General features: G+C 37.9%; 5 protein-coding genes across 6 annotated transcripts; 2 read left to right on the top strand and 3 right to left on the bottom strand.

Annotated features, from left to right (window-relative positions):
• Positions 1-3,918: 3,918 nt before the first annotated feature.
• On the top strand, positions 3,919-6,422 carry LOC126798670 (uncharacterized). The gene is made up of 3 exons (XM_050525693.1): positions 3,919-4,024; positions 4,624-5,432; positions 6,052-6,422. Exon 2 carries the CDS (start codon positions 4,686-4,688, stop codon positions 5,424-5,426), a length of 741 nt encoding a protein of 246 aa, XP_050381650.1. The 5' UTR covers positions 3,919-4,024; positions 4,624-4,685; the 3' UTR covers positions 5,427-5,432; positions 6,052-6,422.
• Positions 6,423-7,010: 588 nt separating this feature from the next.
• LOC126800487 (protein IQ-DOMAIN 19-like) lies at positions 7,011-8,441 on the top strand. Its single transcript, XM_050527856.1, has 4 exons — positions 7,011-7,310; positions 7,406-7,639; positions 7,727-8,314; positions 8,421-8,441. Exons 1-4 carry the CDS (start codon positions 7,011-7,013, stop codon positions 8,439-8,441), a joined length of 1,143 nt encoding a protein of 380 aa, XP_050383813.1.
• Positions 8,442-8,866: 425 nt separating this feature from the next.
• LOC126800489 (serine/threonine-protein kinase Nek1-like) lies at positions 8,867-9,418 on the bottom strand. Its single transcript, XM_050527858.1, has one exon. The coding sequence runs from the start codon at positions 9,416-9,418 to the stop codon at positions 8,867-8,869; it is 552 nt and encodes a 183-aa protein (XP_050383815.1).
• Positions 9,419-9,782: 364 nt separating this feature from the next.
• Positions 9,783-14,997, bottom strand: LOC126798667 (serine/threonine-protein kinase Nek3-like). 2 transcript variants are annotated; one of them, XM_050525684.1, is made up of 15 exons: positions 14,759-14,997; positions 13,782-13,877; positions 13,594-13,660; positions 13,320-13,385; positions 12,745-12,791; positions 12,588-12,633; positions 12,363-12,443; positions 12,228-12,270; positions 12,095-12,144; positions 11,927-12,008; positions 11,795-11,844; positions 11,624-11,697; positions 11,313-11,364; positions 10,815-11,225; positions 9,783-10,703 (listed from the first exon to the last, which is right to left on the bottom strand). In XM_050525684.1, exons 2-15 carry the CDS (start codon positions 13,865-13,867, stop codon positions 10,008-10,010), a joined length of 1,851 nt encoding a protein of 616 aa, XP_050381641.1. In that variant the 5' UTR covers positions 13,868-13,877; positions 14,759-14,997; the 3' UTR covers positions 9,783-10,007. The 2 variants fall into 2 exon arrangements, with proteins under 2 accessions (XP_050381641.1, XP_050381642.1); XM_050525685.1 differs by having other exon boundaries at positions 14,725-14,997.
• Positions 14,998-19,852: 4,855 nt separating this feature from the next.
• Positions 19,853-22,321, bottom strand: LOC126797945 (trihelix transcription factor GTL2). Its single transcript, XM_050524720.1, has 2 exons — positions 21,740-22,321; positions 19,853-21,376 (listed from the first exon to the last, which is right to left on the bottom strand). Exons 1-2 carry the CDS (start codon positions 22,180-22,182, stop codon positions 20,023-20,025), a joined length of 1,797 nt encoding a protein of 598 aa, XP_050380677.1. The 5' UTR covers positions 22,183-22,321; the 3' UTR covers positions 19,853-20,022.
• Between the last annotated feature and the right edge of the window lie 3,692 nt (positions 22,322-26,013).

The raw sequence follows: 26,013 nt of genomic DNA on the forward strand, positions 1-26,013 counted from the left end.
TGTTGATGTGGAGTTGTGTCTTTTATGAGACGAGAGTTATTTTAATATTTTACTCATACGAGCTGTAAAGCTTACCGGGTTTGTGTTGCAATCCCGGTGCACCAATATCAATGGTGTAGGGGATACTTCCACGGGTGCTGAGTAGTGGTGATCGGGTGACGACTCCAAAGACTCGAAGTCGATCGCATTCAGTTGTGGTGAGGTTCCAGCGTGCATTGTGTGTGAGATTTGGTGATTTTATTTGTGAGGTTGTTGAGAGGATTATACAATTCCATTTGTTATATGTTGAATAATCATTTGGTTTGTAATAATCGGCTTGACTGAGTTATATTTTAAACTCAGAGGTGATCCGCTGTGACATTGAAATGATTTCATCATCATTGAGATTATTTTGTGTTTAACGATTTTAAAATTTTGAGTTTTTAAGCTCGAAATTTTAGGGTCGTTACACACAAGGTTTGGATGAAATGCTTTCGGATATGGAATTTAATGTATCCAGGACCGAATGCCATTCATTTTTGGGTTGCGTTAAATTGGATGAAATTTCAAAGAGTGGCATAATGGATGATGCACATTTCAGAATCAGGCGAATGGCAACTGCATCTGATCTTGTACGTCTCTCTCTCTCTCTCTCTCTCTCTCAGAATCGAATGATAATGAGTTTTATATTATGGACCTGCAGAAACGTTCAGCACGTGATGATTTAGCGGTGATTTGTCCGGGAAATGAAATTCCAAAATGGTTTAACTATCAAACACTGCAGGGATCTTCATTGAATATTAAGCTTCCCCTGCACTGGTCAGATGATTCAAACTTCTTGGGTATTGCTCTCTGCTCTGTTTTTGCAATATCCGCACATAGGGAAATTCTTCGGTGTGATTGTGAGATGATTCTCAAAAACAACGGTGAAACCCATACTGTCAATTTGGGAACAGAACATTTCGTGTCCAGTGCCGTGACGTTCGAAACAGATCATATGTCGGTGTGGTATGTCCATGGAATTTCAGATGAAGCAAAATCGTCTACGGAAGCCTCTTTTCACTTCTATACAGAAGTCGGCGGTGATAAGTTATATAACGTGAAAAGTTGTGGGGTTTGCTTTCTTGGAAATGTGTACACATCGAGTTATGATGGATTAGAAAGAAACGAGAGGGAGATTTTCCTTGATTTAGCGTGTTTCCACAAAGGGGAGAAACGATGTGATGCAGAAAGAATCTTATCTGCCTCTGGTTTATTTCCAGAGATCGGAATTAAAAATCTCATTGACATGTCTCTCATAGCAATCAAAAACGACCGCATATGGATGCATCACTTGATCCAAGAAATGGGTTGGCAGATTGTCCATCAGGAAAATCCTAAAAACCCGGGAAAGCGTTCTAGGTTACACAATTACAGGGATGTTCGTAGTGTATTGGAAAAGAATAAGGTAAGAACTCAATTTATTGACTTGTTGTTTTCTTTGAAAAAGCTTGTGAATTTTCAGTGGATAAAACACCTAGCTAGAAGATTGTCAAGAAATTGATTTCAGAAAAACTAGTTGATTTTGATGGGCTTCCACATAGTTATGACTTATTATGTTTTTATTTTCTCTTTGTTCAGGGAACTGCAAGCGTGCAAAGCATTTTCTACAGTAACTATTATTCTAATTACAAGCTAAAGTTGGATCCTCAAGCTTTCACAGGGATGGATAACTTAAGATTTCTTAAGCTTTCTACAAATCTTGACGATAACAAGGCAAATCTAGAGCGTCTTCGTGATGCACTTCGCTATCTCGATTGGAGTAAGTACCCTTTCCAATCTTTGCCATCAAAGTTTTCACCAGACAACCTTGTTGAGCTTCATATGCCCTGTAGCAAACTCAAGAGACTTTGGGGAGAAAGCCAGGTATACTTGACTTGGTATTTAAAGTCATTAAATAGTGCATGGAAAGTAATATATTTGGGTTTTAGTTATTAATTCTTGCATTTCCTTATTTGTTTGTTATAGAATCTTAACAATTTGAAAAGGATCGATCTTAGTGGGTCCTATTACCTGACTGAAGTTGGAGGGCTGTCAAATAGTGTGAATATTGAGAGTATAGATCTTGCCGGTTGTAGAAGTTTGATTGAAGTTCCGGATTTGTCAAAATGTACATACCTAAAGAGCATAAATCTCGCAGGTGTATTGTTAAAAGAAATTCCCGATTACTTTACTACCTTGCTCGCCTTGCGATCCTTGGATCTAAGTGAAACAATGATCAAGACAATACCTCCCAGCATCAAACAAGTTTCTGGGCTCAAGTCTCTAAGAGTTAGAAAGTGCGAGCAGCTGCAATCTTTGCCGGTGCTCCCATGTCTTCTAGAAAAGTTGGATGCAACAGAGTGCACGAGACTTGAGACTGTGTCAGTTTCAGTGACTGCACATACACAAGGTTTGGATGAAATGCTTTTAGAACAAAATTCCAGGACCGAATCCCATTCATTTTTTGGTTGCGCTAATTTGGATGAAATTTCAAAGAGTCGCATAATGGATGATGCACACTTCAGAATCATGCGAATGGCAACTGCATCTAATCTTGTACGTCTCTCTCAAAGAATTGAATGATTATGAGTTTTATATCATGTACCTGCAGAAATGCTCAACACGTGGCAATGTAGCGGTGATTTGTCCGGGAAATGAAATTCCAAAATGGATTAGCTATCAAATGCCGAAGGGATCTTCATTGAATATTAAGCTTCCCCTGTGTTGGTCTGAAGATTCAAACTTCTTGGGTATTGCTCTCTGCTCTGTTACGCCAATCTCTCAACTTTCAGCTTATCATGGGTTTAAATGTCAGATGATTCTCAAAACTAGCAACGGTGAAACACTGTCTATTTGGGATTTCCAGATATCAATGTTAGTGTCTATGGGCGCATCTGTACAGATTATGTGTTGGTGTGGTATGAATCATTTGATACTGCCAGAATCCCAAGTGATGAAGCAAAATGGTATACGGAAGCCTCTTTTCACTTCTATACAGAAGTCCGGGGGAAAAAGATAAATAACGTGAAAAGGTGTGGAGTTAGCTTTCTGTATGCCCAATCCCAAGATGATGATGCTTTGAAATTTGAAGTCATTCCTCCACAAGTTGATACAACTGATGCATTTGAAGTCATCCCTCCACAACAAGTTGATACAACTGGTGCAGACTGTGCAGTAATTTTTGTGTTGAAATCTATTGCTGTTTTATGTGGGATTAATCATTATCCTATTGTAAGATAGTGGAAGTGAATTCTCTAAATAATCTTGCAATGATCGAAGCTTCTGAAACACGAATCAAGGTTTTTAGAACCGTCTCCTTGCTTTGGCTGCTGCATTTCTACATTCAATCAAGTTGTGTTATCGAACCTGGGTGGCAATGGGTTCACACAACTCACCTCTCTTAAGCCCTGAACTATGGTGCTTGCCATATGTAGGGCTACACACTTCCCTTAATTTTCTGGAGATCTATGGTTGTCCATTACTACAACAACGTTGCCGGAGAGAAGATTGGCCCCAGATTTCTCACATCGAGAGCGTTTATATCAATGGCTGGCAAACAAAATGGATTAATATAATGTTTTTGCTTCGATCGTCTTACACTATAGTTTTGCAAGACGTCTCACAAGCTTATCAATCTACATTGCTTACTAGTCTTCACAGCATCAAATGCACCAATGCTAGCCGGGCCGCATATTGGCCTAAAATAGAGAAACCTACTTCGTAAACATCTGCCTACTAGTCTATAAATACAGATACCATCAATCATTCCGTACGAGTTGGTGAGAATCAAACACATTGTGATTCTGTGTCCATATCAGATAACCTAAAGGTTAAACCCTCAGGCCCAAAACACCCAAGCCCAAGCATTACTAGGCCAAGATCATTCTCCCATTTTTTTCATTACCTTAAAGGCTTAAACGGGTCCAAAACCCTTTCACTCCTCTCGTCTCTTTCGCTAAACTAGAGTGCAGCTCTGATGAGCCTGGTGCCATTTCTGCTGAGCCAATACGAATACTACTAATAGGTATGTTCTTCTCTGCTCATATTTCTATCTACTTTTCACTTGGGTTCCTTCTGTTTCTCTATCTTTCTTCCACCGATTTGTGTTCTCTGGAATCATCTATGAAACCCAAAACTGCAGTAGGGTTTATAGAAAAGACTCTTGTCTTGTTCAAATGAATGCTGGGTTTTGTTGGGTTTATGATAAAGGTTGAATCTTTATTGTTTTGTTCTTCGATTTTCGTTTTTATTTGTGTAATTTTTTATTTTTGAAGTACTAATTGTAATTGTGGCTATGTAAATGTTGGATCTTTTATCTGAAAATGTTGAATTTCACGGTAGTAGTTAATAGTAGGAAGTTCCTGAATAACTCTCACCTTCTGTTTCCCTGATTGCTAATATATAATAATGCTTGTAGCTGTGTTTTGTTGTTGAAGTTTGAAACTCTAGATACGTCATTTTTCTGTTGGAATTGGTGTTATGAGTTTCGTGAGACGATTGCTAGTTGTGTTATAGATGCACTTATGGTAGTGTCGTGTTCGAAGTAGTGGGTGGAGTACTACTGGTCTTACATATGAGTGGTAGATGGAGTGATTAGTGATTTCTTACTTTGGTGTAATGCAGGCAGGGATTGAGAAACAAGGAATTCATATATTGTGCTGAAGAGCTTGGTGGGTTTTTAGAAGATGATACGAATCTTAAAGATTAAGCCCCTAGTATCTACGCTTGATTCGTCTTCAGGCCACCACTTTCTTCAGAGATGCTCTGTGAGTGGGACTTCAAAGGGTAAGGCGAAATTGAAAACTGCGACGCCGCTGAAGCGCTCAAAGATAACTACGAAAAAAGGTGCTGCAGATGGTGCTCCTAAAGGTGCAGGAGGGAAAAGATATGCCGAAAGAGAAAAGTTTTATGAGCAATGCTTAAGTGCCCCTACACCTGTCAGGTATTTGACGGAGAAAGAGAGAAACCGGGAAGCGGAACGAGCCAAGTTGGGACTTATTAGCAAAGATCGACAGCGTGAAATTGATATGAAGAAAAAGAATAAGCCAGAATTTCAGATCTCAGAAAAACCAACAGTTATTGGACCTCCGGGATTGGATTTGATATCACTAGGTTTGGTTGATGAGGAGAAGTTACCAAAATATGAACTGACTGCTGAAGATGGCCGACGGCTCGCCAAGGAGTATAGCAGGGTGTTGATGAGGCGTCACCGGGCAAGGCAAGCAGCAGAGTCAACACTTTTGCGTTTAAAGAAGGAGGCTATTGAGGCATTGCCTGAACATTTGAAAGCAGCAGCTTTGGTGCCCGACATGACTCCATTTCCTACAGATCGGTTCATGGCAACGCTGACTCCTCCAATTGAAGGCTACATTGAGAAAGTTAAGGAAGCTGCAAGGAGGAGCAGTGAGAAGGGGAAGCTCAGATAGCCAGAGGTTGAATCTCTTGTCTTTTTGCTTCTCCATATTTAAATGTGATTTTACTACTTAGATTACTTCAGAAGAAGGTTGCAAGGGATCTTATAAGTATTATGCTGCATTTCATTTGTTATGGCTCAGAAGAAAGGGGTTCTGGGAAAAGTTGAACAGCCATGCTAGTGCTTTTGTAATTTTTTTTTACTGTTAGCATGCACGAATATTGTTGATGATATTCTGGTTTCCTTGGATGGGCTTATTTGTGTGTTAGAAAACATGACCCCCCCCCCCCCCCCTTGAACATACTATCTTAAAGTCAGAAGATCCCTAGGAAAGCCACAGATAAATGCATGTCAACTATTCAATGATTTGCATAAAGGAATTAATTTGTACTGTGACAAAGCATCATGATATCCAATATGAAATGCATAGATTTTTCTTTTTTCTATTTGGTTTCATACTGCCTGTTAGGTGATTGAGGCTTGATGACACAAAAAGCTCATGGTTTTGTTATTGTGATGTCCCTATTAAATACTATCTCTCACGGAACTAAAAACATGCGGTGTGTACTAGATCAACTAGATTTCATAGGCTCTGATCAGCTTTTCTTGCTTAATGTAGTTTTATCTTTCTTGTGCAGATGGAGTTATGCCTGCATGTTAAGAGTTATATGGTTGTTGGAACACTATCTCTTACTGAAGCCGAGACTGTCAAGAGTTGAAACTTCCGGAATTAGGCACATTTACGGCAAAGTGATGAAACGGGTTTGCTGAAAATCTGAAATAGATTTACAAGTCCATTTGTGTTTTAGTTAATAATATGCTGCATGCTTTTTACAAGTCCATGTGGGCTAAAATTTGTATTGTGAGCAGATTGTTCAACTTTACCTGTTTGCAAGGTTTCATAGTAATTTTTGTTTCCTAATCAAATTTAAAATTCTGTATGAATTTTGTACTACTTTGAAGGCTTTCTAACCTTACTAATTGAGCTTGATGTGAACGTTCATATTGTTATCAGGGATTTGCAGAAGCAGTTATACAAGAAGTAATATCTTCAATCTTTAGCCGAACTAATACAAAGCGTGTATTATGGTCTGCCCCAAGCCTGCAATGAATAATATTATTTTCTTAGGCTTAGTCTAATAGCATTGGTGAGGCGTAATAAGCAACAATTGGGCGGTAGTGGGATGAGCAATAAACATAGGGACTTGTATTTGATTGCCTGAGTACAAATGAAGGAAGAGTCTTACAGCTCTTATGTTTTATGAATTATGACTTGTACGAGATATGAGGTACCAAATGGCTTGATTAGGGAAAGCCTCTGCAGGCCAGTATTTGAAATAAGGAACTAGATGACCAAACCTGATAGGTACTCCACAGAAACAGCCGTGCATAATAAACTGAATTTTGATGTATTATAGATTTAAATAGCATACGAAAGTCAAATAAAAGATTCGACCATACTCTAGGAAACCAATTAGTTATCATATTGCTTTATATAAAGTAAACTTTATGCTATCTGTATGGAATACGACTATACGAGTCACTACGCCTCACACCATTGTCTTAGAATGAGACTTTGATTTATGTACTAGAAAAGATGGGGAAGGCAAGCAAATGGATTCTGAACTTTCTGATAGGAAAGCAGGAGAAGAAGAACCAAGCTCTTTTGACTGACCAATTTACGTCTTCTACCAACAGAACAAGCCACCCGGGGACTCCAAAAGTTAAGCGAAGATGGAGCTTCGGAAGATCATCTCACAGGGTTTCTAAATCTGCTGATTCGATTGACACAACTACATTGGCATTGAAGCCTCAGCAGAATCTTGCTGCATGTGTATCAATACAGGCTGAGAATGCTGCTGCTACAAGGATCCAAGCCGCCTTTCGTGCTCATTTGGTACAAATTTCCATAAAAAAAAACTTTTATGAATCTATGATCAGGCAATGTAAATCTATTTCTGGCATGCTCATTCTTGCTTACTTTATTTTCAGGCAAGGAAAGCTTTACATGCCTTAAAAAGTCTAGTGAAATTACAAGCACTCATAAGAGGTCATTTTGTGAGGAAACAGACTAATGCTACCATGAGGCGCATGCATGCTTTGTTGGCTATCCAGGTTCGAGCTCGCGTACAGAGAATTCAGATGTCTGAGGCAGCTGCACAGGTTGAAAATAAAAAGCAGTCCTCTTTCAAAAGAGGTTCCCCTCATCCCAATGAAGTTCATAGGGTAATTAGTCTTGCCCCTTTAATCCAAAAATGTCTCCTAGATTTATTTGTTGTAGTTCTTCAAATTGTTTGCCCTTCTTTATTGCAGAAGAAAATCTATATGACTTCTAATGAATCACAAATAGTTATGAAGAGTACAAGTGGCCAGCTGAACCATGCACAAACTGATCAGATTCATCAGAGGATTGATCATAGCTACACATCATTTTCTTCTGATCGGCGGTCCATCTCAAACCGGCACAGATACAATGAAACATTGTTCATAACACCAGAAACTAGTCCCCAAATGCCTTCACCCAAACCAAAATCCACAAGGCCCTACATCCCTTTTCAACAGCATGATTCTCTAGTTGAGCCTATATGTTATGAATACTCATTCATGCCTAGTTACATGGCCAACACACAATCTTCAAGTGCCAAAAAAGTCAGGTCACAAAGTGAGCCTAAACAACGACCTGATGGGAGCAACAAACATAAAAGCCAGCATACAGAACTGGTAGATTCAAGAGATGAACAATTTCTGAGACGTTCGTCTTCATACCTCAAATCTAATGATTATAAAAACCATGATCCCTGGTTTGGTAAGCTTTACAGACCAAGAAGATTGTTTGAGGAGAACAAGTATGAATACATTAATCCAAGTCATCCCAAGTATACTGAATCTCTAGCTTCAGAGGTAGATTGTTTAACTGTAGTTAATTTTTCAAGTTCATATAAGTAATTTTTTTTATTGTTGCATTATTTCATAATTGTCTAATTGCTCATTGTGTGATATATTGCAGCCCCATGTGATTTTGTACTAACAGCTCCTCGCACATTTAAGAGTTGGAAGAGGTAAATTGATTGAGGCTGAAGGTTAAAATCTCGTGTAATCAGTGAAGTACACTAGCTATACTAATATTAATTGTACAATACTTCTCTGAAGTTACTGTTTTGAGCATTTGAATGGAATATTGATCATTTATACCATTTAACAAATCCAGTACGTTCAAAGGCAGTTAAATCACTGAGGATATCAGAATATGAAGTTACAGAAAGAATGCAGTGAAATTTAGGAAGTTGGACAACATTTTAGTGCAATTTCACCCACACAGTTCACATAAATCAATAAATGATCCCCAACTAGATCCCTGATTTAACTTGATAGACTAAAAAATTATAACCTATTAGAGTAAAATACAAATGGAAGCAGCTCTTTCAAAAGTGAATGAAAATCCTCCTGGTCTATTTACTTGGCACTAGTTTTTTCCTTGAAAATCTTAGTCAACCATATAGCAGTTTCCCTTGGGCACCCATTCTCAGACCCAAAAGGCTTAAGCACCACCTCAAGCTCTTGATATTTTCCATCCTGGAACAATCTTGCACAAAGCTCAAGCAGCGCTTCTAAACCTTCAACCTTCTGCTCCAATGATGAAGTATCAAGCCTGCTGCGGCTTGCTGATGCTCCTCCTGAATCAGCAGCTGTGTTTTGAACCCTACGCTCATGAAGTCCCACTTCTCCATCACTTATCTGACCTTTCTCCTCCTTCATGTTTGAAGCAGGGTAGTCATCATCAAGTGACTTAAGGAAGATAACGGATGGAGTTGCAAGGGAATTGACAGTAACATCTTCGCGAGATCCATGACAGTGAATGAGACCTACATCAGTCTTCACCTGTTGTTCGGATGATTTGTTTATGTGTGTCTGGGATGCCTTCTTAGCTCGCTTTCCTGACCGAGTAGCGGTGGCCTTCAAAGCTTCTGGTGCCTTCTTCTTGTGCGTGCCTCTAGCGGTCACCATTCTATTCTTTCTTTGAAAACCACTCTCGCAAAGACTAAATCAAAGACAGAGTACTATAGCGAACAATTGGTTTTGTTATTTCGAAGCAATGTGTAGGTTTCTTATATTTGTATGCAATGTTATATATAATACTGCAATATGACAACATTCCCACATGTAGCTAGGAATATAACACTTGTCCCTTCTCGAGTAGGAAAAGGATTAGGACATAGGGTAGCCAAGATCAGTAAGGAAAACGTCTATGGTGGTACCCATTTGTATTTTGAATCTTACTATTTCCCTTTCTTACATGGAAAGCACTTTCTAAAATGATGAAGTTGGAAGATAATTTCTTTACTTGCAGTGTACGGCTCACCGCAATAAATAATACAATGAGATATTACCATTAATTAACCAATGATGTTTCTCAAACTAAGTTGAGTCCACAGTGATGACTAGTCTGAGATTAGAGCCTACAAATGAACATCTGACTAGATGCCTAACTCCTCTTGAGAAAACTCAGAACAAAACCTCAGAACTACAAAACCTACTTGTCAGAAATATGATACATTCCAGACCGCATGGCATCAGCTCATTAGATGTTTTGTAACTAAATAATCTCATCATCTTGTTTGACAGTATTTTCCTTGATGCTCTTAGTTAACCATATAGCAGTTTCCCTAGGATCAACTTTCCCGGGACCAAAAGGCTTCAGCAACACCCCAAGCTCTTCATACCTTTCGTATTGGAGTAACCTTGCACTAAACTCAAGCAACCCTTCCAAAGCTTCAGCCCTTTGCTGGTATGAAGAGGTGTCAAATCGGCGGCGTGTGTCTGATGAGGTCCGGCTTGATGCTCCAGCAGTTGCATTTTGATCAGAACATGCATCACTTCGGTTTTCTCTGTCAACTTGAAACATGCTGCGGTCAATTCCCTGCCATGCACCTGTGAAACTAAGCCTGCGAGAGGCTTTATCAAATATCTGAACTGTGCACTTGTCTTTCATGATTGAACGGTCACCAGATTGTGGGGAGCCAGATGAGCCTTGCACAGAGGTTGGAGAGCCTCTGCGGGTAGGCAAAAATTGTTCTTCATACAATTCTTCTTCATATGATGCTAATGGGAATTCAGCTATCCTATCAATTCGAGGGGAATTGACAGAGACATCAGGAGATTTGATACAGTGTAGGACACCAACACTAGGCCGGAAAGAGAATTGTTTCTGAATCGCAGGTCTTGTTGAGAATGGCAATGATGCTCTGCGAGTTGTAGTTACTGCTTTGTCCTGAGTGCGTGAAACAGGAATCTGGAAAGATAAGATAGATAAACTCAAACTAGTGAGACTAGCAAGATTTACCTTTTACAAAATAAGAGTTCTCAAAACCAGAGAGAGAGAGATTCCCCCCACTTGTCTTACCGATGAGTGATTCTTTGGCTCCATCCATCTCTTTGAAGTGGCAGAAGATTTTGCTGGAGTACTTCGCTGAGTGTGGACATTACTTGAAGTTTTGGAAGCAAATGACTGTTTGCGAGTGGCTACCTTTTTTTGGGTGACACCAACAGACGATCCAGCAAATTCTTGATTCAGATAATTGAATTTTTCATTCATGTCTTGAGCAGAGCACAGAGAACCTTGCTCACCTCCAGAAATACTAGGATTCAATGTCCTATCATTGCTTAATGTACGCCGCTTTTCCTGGTATGTTGAGTATCTAACATCTTCTACCTCAGAAAATCTAGTTTTCTTCAAATAATTGGGGCTATTGATTTTGAGATGAACCTTTTGAACATAAGGCTGAAGAACTGGGTGACGGAGCAGCTCTGCTGCCTGCTCCAATACAAAACAGTTTAAATGAGATGTACAGTACTATCCATGTTCTTTTTGCAAAATGTTGGCTAGAAGAAGAATACATACACTTGGCCTGAGTTCTGGATTTTTTCGAAGCATGGTTTTAACAAGGCCTCGACTGAGAATAGAAATAACCAAAATAATTAGGTCAACAATATTCTGCTACAAATGGAAACACAAAACATTAGGAGTTGGACAATTATATCAAAATTACTTTTGTCACTAACATCTGCAAGTTCAAGTGACAAAACTAATGATAGCTAAATGTTAATCCCATCTACGTTACATACGTCTGCAACTTCTTGAAAAACGCTCAGACCAAACATAGACTCACATCCAGTTGAACGGTAACCAGATATAGACTACGAATTACTTACAATGCAGCAGTGTACTTTGTTGGAAGGGGAGCCACTATAGACTTATTAATCTTGGTAATAAGTGCTTGTATATCCTGTTAAAGAAACATGAGATTAATAAAGAAATATACCAAAAGAAATATGCGAAAGTAAGTGAGCTTATCTGAAAAATGGGACATCTTGAAAACTTACAAATGCTTTAAATGCAGGCCTATGAGAAGTCATCTCATATATGCAGCATCCTGGATAAAATTGTTCAACGCATTACAAAATGCAAACAAGAGCAACACATGACCAAAAGAATTCCAAAAATACTGTTCTTACCCAAAGACCAAATATCTGATTTGGAACCATAAGGTATATCAGCAAGAAGTTCAGGACACATATAGCTAGGAGTTCCCACAACCTGAATTCAAGATAACAAGATTGTATCAGAGATATCTTCAACACCATGTCCATATTGAACTTTTGAAAAAGATCAAAGTTACTTACAGAAGAGGCAAGATCATCTGAAGTCAACATTTTTGCAAGTCCAAAGTCACCTGCACCCACATTGATTAACTACTGTCCTCAGCAAACAACACTTCCCTTTGAAAGATATATAGGAATTAATATGACCACTTACCCAGGCGTATATCTTGATCTTTTGTTAAGAAGATATTAGAACACTGAAGAGATCATAAGGCAGAATCAGTATACAACAGCATCATACATGATGAAAAGTATTTTCCAAGTGAACAGGAAGAAATGAATGACTAACCTTGACATCACGATGAAGAATATGATTCTTGTGCAAATAGTCGAGTGCCATGAGCAGTTGAACAAGCCACTTACAGATTTTCTGAAAGAAAATTAACTCCCAAAATTTAGATGCACAAGGGCAAGTTACAAGTATACAAGGCATAAAAGTGACTATTAAGCAAGTAAATGAATAGGAAGGAGGAGAATACAAAGAGAAGACATGAATTAGAATAAGAGTTCAGACCTCTTCAGGAAAAAGAATACCGTTGGCCTTTTTTATAGCTTCTGCCCTGTACCAAACATAAAGCAACACAAGTGGGTAAGGGCATGCGAGGCTTCAAGCCAAAGTAGATGAGACCACGATTATAGAAACTAGTCTCAACACAGAACACAAGGCTTACATGTCTCCTCCAGCACAGTAACCTAATATTATGCATACATAGCAACCCTGCAAACCAGAAAATCAATAAAAAGTGACATTAACCCTCGACAACAAGTTACGTGCTATAATCCAACATAAACTAAAATAACTTAAGTAAATCACCATTCGGGCAACCAACAACTAAAGTAGATAGAGACTACTGGTTCATGTCTACATTGACGATACATCTATGAGATCAAGTGTGTCCATATTCACTTGAAATTACCATCAATATTCTATGCAGCAGAACCATCAAATCTTCAGGCTTTTCAAAAACAAAAATTCTTGATCAAGCTCACCAGTTTTTAAAACTTTTAAGGGTTAGTATATGAAGAACAAAAGTAAGTCGTTGATGTTTTTTTTTCAATAATTTTTGCACATCGTGATAAACTATTTAGTATCTCTCAAACTCTATGTTCAAAACATCTAGACCTACTATCAGCAAAGGCCTAGAAAAACTTATTGTGACCCAAGACTCGTATCTGTATACATTTATATTAACATCATAAGCAACTATTAAGATGAGAAAGAATGAGAAGTTGCATGTGAATGTACCTTTTCAACCCAAGAATCTTTATACTCCACAATAAATGGATTTTTGAATTTAGAAATGAGCTCCATCTACACAAACAAGATAAGAGTAAGTCTGGATATTTGATGTAGCATTAGTGCAAACTAATCAAAGGTTCAAGTGTGGTTCATGTCTAGGAGGATAACCTGTAAGCACAAAACAATTGGCCTACATTGCAATCCGGACTATCTAACTGAGTGCCCACAAGTAATGTGAACTGTTCCTTGAGGGACAAAATCATAAAAAAGCAATACTAACCTCCTGATGTGCAGATCTTCGTGATCTATCAGTCTGGCGAGCAAGACGAATCTTTTTCAACACATACCTTCACATATCAAAAGGAATAAAATCAAAACTTGCATGATAGAAGGGATAGTTGACCAGTGCATAGTCCCAAGAAAGCAAATATGGATACAGGAAAATAAAAAGGTAAATTCCAGTCTCACTTCTTCTTTTCATGCTTATGCCTGACAAGAAGGGCAGAACCGAAAGCCCCTTTCCCAATTTGCTCCAGAACTTCATATTGCTCCATAATGTTGGTTCTAAATTTATCAAAATGGTGTTAATCTCATAAGCAACTATACTTACCAATTCTTGATAATTGGAATAGACAACTTGCGAAGTTACTCAGGATATCAACATGTTACAATCATGCATTTCAACTTCTTTTCAGAAACCAACAATGAAAATCATTCGAACAATGTATACTACTCAAATTCCCCTTGTTTAATTAATAGTCAAATAATCTGCATTCCCAATAGCAATTCATGTAACTATCTACAATGTCCAACTCACTTCCTCATAATATTTTCCTTCTCAAGTTTTCAACTAAAGCCCCAGTTCACTATAATTGAAACCCAATGTGGTGAAAACTCATGACAGAACATTTTGGATTGAAAATAAATAAATATTAATTGTGTCAAAGTCTCAAATTAGCTCACTCAAATCTGTCGGTACAAGGCCTAAATGAGTGCAAGCCATAGTTTTGTCAGATCTCATCACTTACATCAGGAAAAACCCAAACTGTACTATATACCATGTTGTCCACGTATTGCTTAATTTCCCACACTTCCTTAGCTAACAAACAATGTCAAAATATATACTGAAAGCAAATAGAAAAGAGGAAAATGAAGACAACAAACCATGAACTATATCTTGAACACTCAACACTAACTAGCCAAATACCAAAAACACATAATGATTTAGAGCAAGAAAGAGAGCAGAGAACACTTTTTTTTCTTGCAAAATGCACATAGTATAACTAACATAGCAACCAACACTCCAACTGGGATCAAAATTAAGCAAAAAAATGCAACTGAAACACAAAACCCAACTCAAATATTGCAGCTTTACTTCCTAAAACTTCAAGAAAATGACTAAAGCCAACACCTTTAGAGCCAAAACAGAGAGAGATTTGCAGGACCTGAGTGAGTTGGATCCAGAGAGAGAAAGAGAGATAGATCACAATGCAGGTTGGAAAGGACACATTAGCAGCAACAGCAGCAACTATAAACGACACCGTTTGGGGACAACAAGAATACAAAGCAGAGAACTCGGAAGAAGAACTGAAGAGGAAGTTGCAGTGGCTCCTTCGCCCATTAGCCCCTATTGGGTTTTTTTTCTCTCTCTTTCTCTCTCAGCCTTTAAGAAACTGACAAACTGGGAGAGAGAGATTACATTGCTTAATTGCTAGACTATAGTGGTCTCTTCATTAAGAAACACATAAATACTAGGGGGAGATTTATTTTATTAATTTTTTAATGAAGTTAATATTGTTGGATTGCTATAGAGAGAGAGAGAGAGAGAGAGAGAGAGAGAGAGAGATGGGTTTTTTTGATGATGGGTCAATGAGACTTGAATAGTTAAGAGGAAGGTCAGTTTTATTCTGATTGTGAAAAGGAGAGAAGTGAGAGTAAACTCTGCTGCTCATTACAGCAATGGTCATGGAGAGAGAGAGAGAGAGAGAGAGAGAGAGAGAGAGAAGGGGGTGGGTAGCCCTGAGAGTGGGAAGGAGGATCATGGCCCCATTAATTTTGTCATAGCTTTGTTGGGGAAGCTTGACTTCTCATAGATTTCTTTTCCTCATGGTTTCACTTAGGCCAAATTACAATTTCCATAAAATTTATTTTCTTGTGTTTGGAAAAGCTAAGAAATGTAAAGGAAAAGTTATTGATTTTCCTATAATATTCATGTATTAGTGAGAAAAGTTAAGGTTAGATTGTTCTAATAATTGTAGAAATTTGGTTAGAAAAGTGATTCCACGGGTGTGTGGAGTGAACCACTTTCTCACTAATTTTCTAATGTTTTGAGAATATTTTCATTTCCCTCTTCTTTCTTTTACTTACCAAACAAATGAAATGAATCACTTTCTTGTCTCAAGGTAATGATTTCATGAAACAAACATGGTGTTAGAGATCGATCTCTAGTAAATTAATCTACTCAAGTATATTTTATTTTTATTGTTATCTTTCTTCAATTTTCGAATGTTATTATTCTCCCATTGTGGGAATGCACAAGTAGAGAGAAATTAGATTTCATCATCTACTTATATTGTCTAAAATTAGTTAAGTGAGACAGTTTTGCAGTTTTCAAGCATACTTAGGAGTTTTAACTTTCATAATTTATTCTATTGACAATTAAGATAAGTGACTCCGAATTTATTGCATAATGTAAATTTTGCCTACAAAATTGAGGTTTGTCGTATTATTGATAGTAAGTTTTCTTTAATTAATCTTGTGTAACATATAGCGAAAATATTTGTCAAGATAATGTGAATCGAAGAAATCCAAGTGAACCAACATTTGTGAAGGAAATTAAATGCCGCTATCAACAAGATTTATATGAGTGTAAAACGAATGCCACTAAACCTACTTTAGATCGTTTTAAATTACTTATTTAACTAGCATCACTAGGTAAGCTTGTGAATTTACCATAAAAAAAAAACAGAACCCTATCCATTTGTTTGCTATCATTAACAAAAAGAAGTCATCATTTCCAACTGCTAAAATTTCCGGACGTAATTATGGTCATGGTGGTCACGAGCAAAATTTCATGTGAACCACTTATTACAAACGCAACATAATTAATTAAGCTTCTTTTATACAAAATAAACTCCATATTAAACTATAAAAGATGACTTCTTCCAAGGGGAAGAGATTAAGCACAAAATATAAATAATTAAATATCACCAAAAAGATAAAGCCCCAAATCACCTTTATTTTGATTTTTAATCAACGAAAAAATATATTTATTTTGAACCCAAATAATTAAGTGATTAAAATGACCCGACCAAGAGAAGAAGGGTGAGGGCCGCACCATCCCCCGTAACCCAATCAAGACTTGCAATCACGAGGCTTACTATCCGGCGCTTTTTATATTTAATGAAAAGACTGTAATGACCTTACATGGTATGAAGTTGCTGTCGACGTGCTGGGAGCATACTAATGACAAAATGGTCTCTTTTGGGGTGCTGGAATTATAGTATGGAAAATAATAAAACAATAATTCCATCTTGGTTTTTAGGTTGATCACCAGTTTAGCTTCATCTGTTCGTTGATAATGTGCTCCACTTCGATAGCTTATCAATAACATTAATATATCCCCGAAACGTATGTGTTGTATATTGATATCAATTTCTGCTTATAGTTCACACCGGTTATATTGATCTTTATAGTTAGGGATCTATTTTGCGCGTTTATCATAAGAAGGACGTAATCTATTTTATATTGTGAGCTTATACTAGTATGTAAAATATAAGTTAAGTGATGTCGAGAAGTATGAAAATTTTATAATTTAGAAAATCATACTTGAGAGGAGGAAAAAAAAGAGAAATGAATGCTTGGATTTTCGAAAGTACATATGGTAAAGGCTAGCTAGCTTCTTTGATTTTGCAATGAAGGGTTTTTAAGGCGCCCGCGTTAGGGTTGTTAGGTTACTTCTGTTTCAGGCAAAACTCCTTCAAACCATAAAGAAAAAGAGGAGCAAGAACTTGGTAATAGCTAGCTGGTACCAAAATCTGGTAATCTGTAACCAGCATGCAGTAATAGCACCATTGATGATACCAACCAGATGCAAAAGCTAAGCAATCTGCAAAGCTTTTCCCTCATCATTTTAGCTCCATCATGCTAAGAAAGTGAAGCCCTTCTTTACCTAAAATGGGAGATACGTGGTTTGCGTATATATAGACAGATGTATCATGAGCCAGAAAAGAAAGGATATGAAGAACAGTAACGAACAACTCGTGAAAGTAAGAAAATCATGAACAGGATGATGAATGAAGCCTCGGACTCTTTGTGACTGGCGAGCCCACAGCCACTTCCTTTGTTCTTTGGTAATTGCATCTGCATGAAACCTCCAAAATTTGAGGGCTGGAGACGTTGTCGTAGCCACGAGGGCTGTTGGTCAAGTAATTGGAAGCTTCTGCTCTATTTGCCACAGATGTTAATTGTCATTGTATAAATATTGCAACTTATGAATGAATGTCGAGATTTCAATAATGGTCTTTCATGTCCTTTTTCCACGTATATTAATTTGCCTATAAATTCGTCAATTGTTTTCTGGGGTACAATCTTCATTTTCAGTTTCATGATGCATGTGGAGAGATCAGAGAACAAATATATATGATCAAGCTAATTATAAGAGATCAAGGGAAGATATCTATTTATTATCGAACATCGATCATACTTTATAATGTGTCATTACATTTACATTTTCATTACATAATTTACAACATGAACATTTGGTAGTTTGAATAATTTACAATCTCCTAACAACAAACAAAGCAATTTAAGTAACTAACAAATTAAACAGATCATATGTATTTGATTTCAACTTGGTTAATCATCCCATAACACGATATCAATTAATCGACTACACCAAATCAATTGGAGAGTTTCTATTTTAATTTCCTTCATTATCTGAAATTAAATATTACTCCATGATACTACCGAAAAATTTCATTATCTAGTTGAATGATGCATGTACTTTCCCTCCTCCATCTATTTATATCATCTTCTCACAAAGATATTGCACATTTTCAACACAATATAACCTTAGTTGTAATTGGTTTGGGCAAGTATTGAGCCACACCCAAAGGTGGATTTGGAAGTACCAACTTCGGGCCCAATAAAAAAAATGATCAGTTGAGCCTCTTAACAACCTTATGGTAAATTTACACCCATAGGCTTAATTTGGTTAGTCAAAAGTAACATTTCGTAGACAACCTCTTAAAGTTACCCCATTTGTAAAAAAACAGAGGTAAAAGGGAAAGGTCAAACGCACAGAGAAGAATGAGAGTCTCCTACAAGTCATTCACATATAGCAAACCTCATACGTGTTGACTTCTGATCCCTTTTCTAATCCGAGAGTCCAAGCCCGTCCGATTACCACTGGTCCCCATCTCCTACTGACACACACGTGGGGGTGCTTGTATGCTATCGCTGCCGCAATGCGCAATCGCTCAGACTCCTCAGAGTGCGGCCGACGGGGGCTGAGATACAGTGTGGCGTACTGACAAACCCATCACATGCGCTTCCCTACACGTGGCGCTGCGTCACTTGTCAGCCCGTGCTGTCTCTCTGGATCTGGGTCCCGCCTCTTTCTGAAAGGAAGGCAGACAGAAACGACACCGTTTTTGGCCAGCTCTAAGGCTTTTGCTCTCTCCCTACTCACTGCCACCGCCAGCTGGGGTCATTTTGGGGGGAGGGTGGGCCCCCACGGGAGAAACAGAAAAATTATGTCATGCAGGGACATGCACTTGCATGTGTTGTCAATTTGCTTATGCTACACTTTCATCGTTTAGGAGAATAAAAATGCCAAAAAACACCGAAATATATCAATTTTTTCGTTTTCAATTTTGGTGAAATAGATTTCATGCATTTGGGGTTGTATTGATAGAGTATGGTGAACCGGTGCAGGTCCAAGTGCTGAATGGAAATCGTCAATTACTAGTAAAAATTGTTAATTACTCTCGGAAATAGATTTCAGGTTCAAACGTATAATGTGAAATAAGATATCAAACAAATGTCTCTCGTTTTTTTTTTAGTTTAAGAATGTAACTTATGATAAATGGAATATTAATGCCAGATCTATTCAGAAACTAAAGCATGCTCTACTAGGGATCCTAAATATATATATATATGCTTGTGTATTTTACTCGATCAGATTGCAGGTGGTTCCGGTGTTTTATATTGCCTTGGCACCATTATTCTTCAAATTGTTTCTAGATATCTGGCATATTCTATATATGGTATACTACTTCATATGTTTCAGTGTACGTAATGTATATAATTATATGAAAATGTCACAAGGTGAATAGATCAGAGCACTGAAGAGTTGTGTTGATTAACTAGTAGGCAACCCTCAACTCCAAGATATGGCGAGCTATGCAATCTTAGTATAGTAATCGGGAGCAAATATGCAAATATTAAAAGAGACTGTAGAGCTCATTTACAATATGGTCCTTCATTTGTTTATCTGTCGGTGCTCACTACAAAACAAATTCTGAAACATACGTATCATCCTGCAATGAGATATTATATATTGGAGAAGAAAATCAAATTTCATGTCAACTCCAGATCGAGTAGTGGCTACCACATGTTTTACCAAGCTAGGACAAGAAGAAAGATAAGAAAAAGTTATCACATATTATTATCACTGAAAATATTGCACACACAAATATGCAAAACATCAGAATTCAAACTCAAAAGCTGCCGCTACCATATTGATTTTCTCACCTTCAGCAACAGAAGACTGTTTCTCAGGCGAGCGCTTCTCCGGCCGTGCAGCTTGGTGATCGGAAGGCGGTACGAGTATGCCTTGGTTGTACAAAGTGCTTAGTTGATGGAAATAAGGGCAAGTCCTCGAGTCAAGCGACCTCTTCTTGTTCACATCCTTTGTTTTCCTGAAGTACTTATTGATGTTCTCCCATTTCTCTTTACACCTCTTGGCGTTTCTCTTGTAACCCAACTCCGACATTCCTTGTGAGATTCTCTCCCATAGTGGAGCCTTGACGACTCCTCCATCTTTATCCTTGTCTTGTTGATCGGCATTGTTGAAGAGACTGCACCGGAGGTTGATCAGAGCCAAGACTTCATCTCTCGGCCACCTCTTTCCGAGGTCTTGCGCTTTGTCGTTGGAGCTAGGGTTTTGGGTTTTGAGATGATAGGAGCTAGGGTTTTCAGGAGGTGGAGAGGAAATGGGCAGTTTTGGATTGATGCTTAGAGTGCTTGAACTAGGGCTTTGGGGTGCAATGGCTTCAGTCACCGAAGTGGGAGTGCGTGGAATATTTTGGGTGTGGAAAGAAGTAGGAGTAGTAATAGTAGACTTGTGAACATTGCTTGCAGATGGGACCATTGCAGATGATGTAATTGGTTCTTGATCGGTTTCCTTTTGGCCATTACTAGGGCTAGTACTACTACTAGTACTAGCTGATGAAGAGAATTTCTTCAAGAACTGAATGATTATAGCTTGTCTATCACCAGAAACAGCTTGCTCATGTGCCATAGTTTCAAGCTCCTTGTTCATCCTATCCATCTCTTGCTTCTTCCAAGCTTCTTCCTTCGCAAGCTTCTCTTCATCTCTCCTCACCATGTCTTCAAGTAGCTTACTGTGAATCTCTTCTTGCTGAGCCATCAGCTTGTGCACAATGTCCTCGCAGAAACCTTTCAGCATTTCGAATCTCCTTTGCCTCTTCCTCTTCTTGTTGTTGCTCTTTGCTCTAACAACTTCCACCTCTTTCTCGCTAACTGTTTGATCATTGCTTGGTGACTCTTGAGGATCCGAAGCTGGTTGGCCTTTATCGTCTCCTAGTTCTTCACTTGGCTTTTCAACTTCTACTAATTCTTGTTGGGTATTGATCTTTTCTGGTTGATCTTCAGCCGGGTTCCGAGGTGGCTCAACCGGTGGTTGATAGAGCTGCTCGAGCTCACTGAGAAACCTGAAGTTCTTGTTGAAGTTGATGTTGTTGAAGTACCTGCTTTCCTCTTCAAACTTCTCCTTGCACTTCTCTGCACTCCTTTTAAAGCCTACCTCTGCAAGCTTCCTGAGCTCATCCATCCCATCACAAACTCATTCAGCAAAAAATCAGAATATTATTGAGCAAAGCATATATTCCACGACTCTTAAGCATTCGATCTCGATCCTCTAAATAAATACATAAAACTGTACGGGGGATCTTTGTGTTATTTAGTGAATATGTACAAAATGGTCATTTGGTTCTCTCTCTCCTACTGATTAACACATGAATAAACAGTAACCAAAATTCCATTAACATCAATCCCTACTTCACAGTAATCAAATCTAGCTTAACCCTAGCTAATTTAGAACAAGAAAATCCAGTTAGCTGGATGGGATGATTAAACTTCAACTGAATTGATAAGTTACTATAGTTATGTAGGTATAGTACCTTGATACATGCTCCCAAGTGAACTCAGGGAACCAATTCTCCATGGTAGATCTGATCCGCAGCAGTGCAAGCAGCTCATCGTTACTCCAGGGATCTCCAGGCAACGCCGCTGGCATCGATGCGGTTCTCTGTTGTTCGATCTCCAAATTCGATGAGGGCAAGACCATGGCGGCACTGTTTCCTTGCTTCTCTTGATCATTTTCTCGGCGGTGCAGTACTACAGACGGATGCAGAAGCTGATTGTGAGGAGGTGGCTGAAGCTGCACAAGTTCTTGAGGGGGAGGAGGAGGGTTGATGATGTTGTAACTACTGGGGTGGTGATGATCGAAGGGTTGGAGATTAGGGAAGGAAGAGAGGGGGATGTTGGGAAGAGGGAGAGGAAGTGAAGTTCTTGAGGCTGCTATGAATTGGTGCAACTGGTCAGCTGGGACTCCATCGAACATAGTTGCGTTTTGAGTTTCTTTACCTCTATTTCTCTCTCCGTTTTGCTCACTAGCTACTACTCACTGTAAATTAAGGATGGCTAAAATGTTAGAAAGGCAAGACTACAAAAACACCAAACCATCTCTCTCTCTCTCCTATCAAGGATTTTTGTCCTATGCTTCTATCATGGAAGGGAAGAGATAGCCCACCACACCGTTTTAGAAGAAAGTGAAGTCACCCTCAATTGGGGAGGAAATTATTAAGCCGACTAAAGGTGGCATTGTAATTTCACTATATATATATATAATGTTGACGTAATGTGTTGGTACCTAACTCTTACCCTAATCATATCCTATGTTTTGCTAAGACTAGTCTTAACTTTTAACTAGTGATTTCCGAGTTGGGGAAACAAGGTTAATTAGTTTACTCTTAACATATTTTAACCGGTGTGTCGGTTAATAACGTCAAAAAGCTACAAACAACGGATAGTAAACAACAGAGTAATAAAAAATTTGCGTAGCTTCATCTTCTCTAATCAATTAGAGTTTAGACAAAACGCAAGAGTATACATAGTAAGACTAGTCTTAACTTTTAACTAGTGATTTCCGAGTTGGGGAAACAAGGTTAATTAGTTTACTCTTAACATATCTTAACCGGTGTGTCGGTTAATAACGTCAAAAAGCTACAAACAACGGATAGTAAATATAGAGTAATAAAAATTTTGCGTAGCTTCATCTTCTCTAATCAATTAGAGTTTAGACAAAACGTAAGAGTATACATAGTTCTACCCGATACTTAAGATTATAGACTTAATATTTTCCGTGAAAAAAGACCATTATCACTAATTCTCGCATATGTTAATCTCATTATCATTGTAGGTTTAAAATTTTCTTTGAGACATTTCTACACGAGTATCTTGTCTTCGTGACTTTGTAATTCAAATATGCATGGCGGAACTTCGTTACCTACAGCCAAATCGACCTAAAGAAAGTATCTACGAACGTTCTTTAAATCCGCAATTAGTTTATGCTTTACAAATCCAGCAACATCATTGAAGTAGATTATGAAACTTAATTATGGTCATATATCTAAAGCTTTGAAAGTTCGAAACCATCTTAGACACCAACTATTACATTTAAGCTTGCTTAACAATGATCGATCAATCTAAAAACACTAGAATCAACACGTACGTACATTTCCCAAATGGATCAACTGGGGGAGTGTGATCCACGGATGTAAGGGTGAGAATGGGGATGGAGGTAGGTACAAAACTATACATGATTCCTGGAAAATGATACTGAAACATGTAAATGATCGACATATATTTTTTTTTTCCAAAATTTGGGAGTATTTGAGGGTCCTCTAGAATCCTATGCAGTAGCTGATGCTCATGATGGTGTAATTAACGGCAAGAGGGATGGCAGGACACGTGAAAACATGCAGAGACTGGGACCGATTTCTTTAAGGAAGGTGGGTCTTTCAAAGGCTGTAAGGACTACCCTAACTATTCTACGCTCTCATCCATCAAGCTTCGCTTTGCTTAGCTATACGTACACTATCAAGTTTCAGCCATTTGTGAACCGATCCATATGGCAACATCAGTGAACTTGTTTCTTGTGTTGGACTGTTGGGTGCTTCTGGTTTCGCATCTTTTGAACAGAGGGATCGAATAAAATCACTCTTCACATCATTACATGGCGTGTGCAAATATATAGGAAGTGATTTTCAGGATGATTAAACTTGAAGCTGAAAGGGTATAATTAAGAGTTTAATCTCAACTTTATTGATGTAAAGTTCTCAACAAGTGTGTATGACAATTGTTACACTGTGCATTGGATGCATAATTGCCCTAACGTATCATCGATTGATTCTTTGCATTGACATATAACGACAGTACGACACGACATATATTAAGAAAATAGAACTGTTTAGGGGCCTATATCTATGCATGATTTGTCTCAATATGTTGCCAATACTAAGCAAATGAATCAACTTTGCCTCATAGTTGGTCTTTTTGGAACTATTAAGTTGGGATGAAACTCATGAAATGCATCGATGTTTTTCCAGAAAGAATTGCAAGTGAATTCCATTTTGCCTTGCGGTCAAAGCTAAAAACATGATTGAAATTTCTTCATACACAGCAATCTGCCTGGTCTATCAAAAGCAGCTTTAAGTGAAATAAGATCTAGTGGGGGCAAAGAGTCTTTATGAATCAGCACATTATTCACCAACTGGCTATGTGTTATTGAAAGAGATATATCATAGCTCTGGATGTTACAAGGGAGCAATATTAAAAGCTCTTCCTCCTTTACCCATTTCTGTAACCAAATATCATCTCTGTACAAACCAGAACATGCAGATGTTCAAATTGCCTGTTGGTTTAAGGCCATTTTCACTCACTTAGGTTAGGAGGTGAATCAATATAGTCCCAATAATTAGGGGCTTAGAAGTTCTAGTTTGGTCATGAATTTAGCATTGAATAATCAAAATTGGTAGAATTAAACATTTATTTCTGATTTTTCAGATCCATTATTGGGTGCGACACTGTAGGCATGTGATCACTGTGTCAAGCGACTAGTCCTCAAATCAATACATTTCTTGCCAATATTCGTTTGTGACAACACTACTGTGGACAGAAACAAGTTTGCTATTATCCATAGACCATAGGTATGAGACCATTGTGTTCTAGCAAAAATTATAATGGAGAAATAATAGATGATTTGTCGGCAAAAGTTTTTTTTTTAGACAAAGATAATGATATTAATAAATTTGTCATCTCAAAACTGATTCATGTCGATTTAATTATGTGCAATTGTGTATACTCTATGATTTCAAATGCAATGGAAGAACCACAGAGTTAGTACCAAAACGGGCTCTGTTAGGAAATCCGTTTTTGCTCATTCGTTTGGTACAAAACTATAATGGAGCAAAAAGGACCAGCTTTTGACATGTGGTTAATTTTGCTTTAATTTTAAATTTAAGACATTTGAATTGAAGACATTCTATGTATGTAATTATATATGATTTATAAATATATTGAAAATACTTTTAATTCATGTAATGAATAATTTCACTTCAAATAAAGCTAAACAAAGAGAAATGATGTAAATATAAATCTAAATTAGTTAGTTAAAATGACTTTAAAACTATTTTAACTAAAATATGACTAGTATCGTTGAAGATGCTTGAAATAAGTTAACATTCTAGGTTGCGTCATCTAAAATTGCAACACCATTTAGATTGGGTAAAAAAATGTTCCTAAATTTTTTAAATCATGGCGCTATCATGGTTTTTTACTTCTTCGTCTCTTTTTTTTTTGTGAAAAGCTGTAATAAAATTGCGTAGATCTTATATCAGAGGTCCACGATATAGGGTTATGAGAAAATGATTCTCCATGTTAGTGCTTAAAGTGTTAGGAAACAACCTTGAAGCAACTTTAATGTCAGAATAACAATATTAGCTTAAATTTAAAACTCTGGTTCACCTCTGCTTCCATAAAAACTCGGGCACTTCCCTTGGCAACGGCGGCGGCGGTGGCCACCTCCCTCAACCATCCGGGTCAATTTTTTCTTTGGGTTCCATCGCCGGCATTCGGGTTGAAGCTTTTAAAACAAGAATTTATTCATGCGAAAACTCTGTGTATTTGAAAAACAAATAAAAATAAAATACGTACTGTATTTTCCATTCAAAAATACGTATCTTGGACATCATAAGTCAAAACTCAAAAGTCAACATTCCCTCCTCAACAAGTAAACCCTTCCCACTCTTTGGCGCTAAAACCCCAAAACTTCCCACACACTCTTTATAAATCATGGCCGATTCAATTTCAATCCACCCCACCCGTCGACGAT

Source organism: Argentina anserina, chromosome 6 (assembly GCF_933775445.1).
Source record: "Argentina anserina chromosome 6, drPotAnse1.1, whole genome shotgun sequence".
In the NCBI taxonomy this organism is placed as follows: Eukaryota; Viridiplantae; Streptophyta; class Magnoliopsida; order Rosales; family Rosaceae; genus Argentina; species Argentina anserina.

Coding starts and splice junctions, on each gene's coding strand:
- LOC126798670 (XM_050525693.1), top strand. CDS start 4,686: ATGATACGAATCTTAAAGATTAAGCCCCTAGTATCTACGCTTGATTCG.
- LOC126800487 (XM_050527856.1), top strand. CDS start 7,011: ATGGGGAAGGCAAGCAAATGGATTCTGAACTTTCTGATAGGAAAGCAG. Junction 7,311..7,405: donor CCGCCTTTCGTGCTCATTTG/GTACAAATTTCC, acceptor CTTTATTTTCAG/GCAAGGAAAGCTTTACATGC. Junction 8,315..8,420: donor CTGAATCTCTAGCTTCAGAG/GTAGATTGTTTA, acceptor GATATATTGCAG/CCCCATGTGATTTTGTACTA.
- LOC126800489 (XM_050527858.1), bottom strand. CDS start 9,418: ATGGTGACCGCTAGAGGCACGCACAAGAAGAAGGCACCAGAAGCTTTG.
- LOC126798667 (XM_050525684.1), bottom strand. CDS start 13,867: ATGGAGCAATATGAAGTTCTGGAGCAAATTGGGAAAGGGGCTTTCGGT. Junction 11,845..11,926: donor ATCAGATATTTGGTCTTTGG/GTAAGAACAGTA, acceptor AATTTTATCCAG/GATGCTGCATATATGAGATG. Junction 10,704..10,814: donor AGCCAAAGAATCACTCATCG/GTAAGACAAGTG, acceptor TTATCTTTCCAG/ATTCCTGTTTCACGCACTCA.
- LOC126797945 (XM_050524720.1), bottom strand. CDS start 22,182: ATGTTCGATGGAGTCCCAGCTGACCAGTTGCACCAATTCATAGCAGCC. Junction 21,377..21,739: donor ACTTGGGAGCATGTATCAAG/GTACTATACCTA, acceptor GGATGAGCTCAG/GAAGCTTGCAGAGGTAGGCT.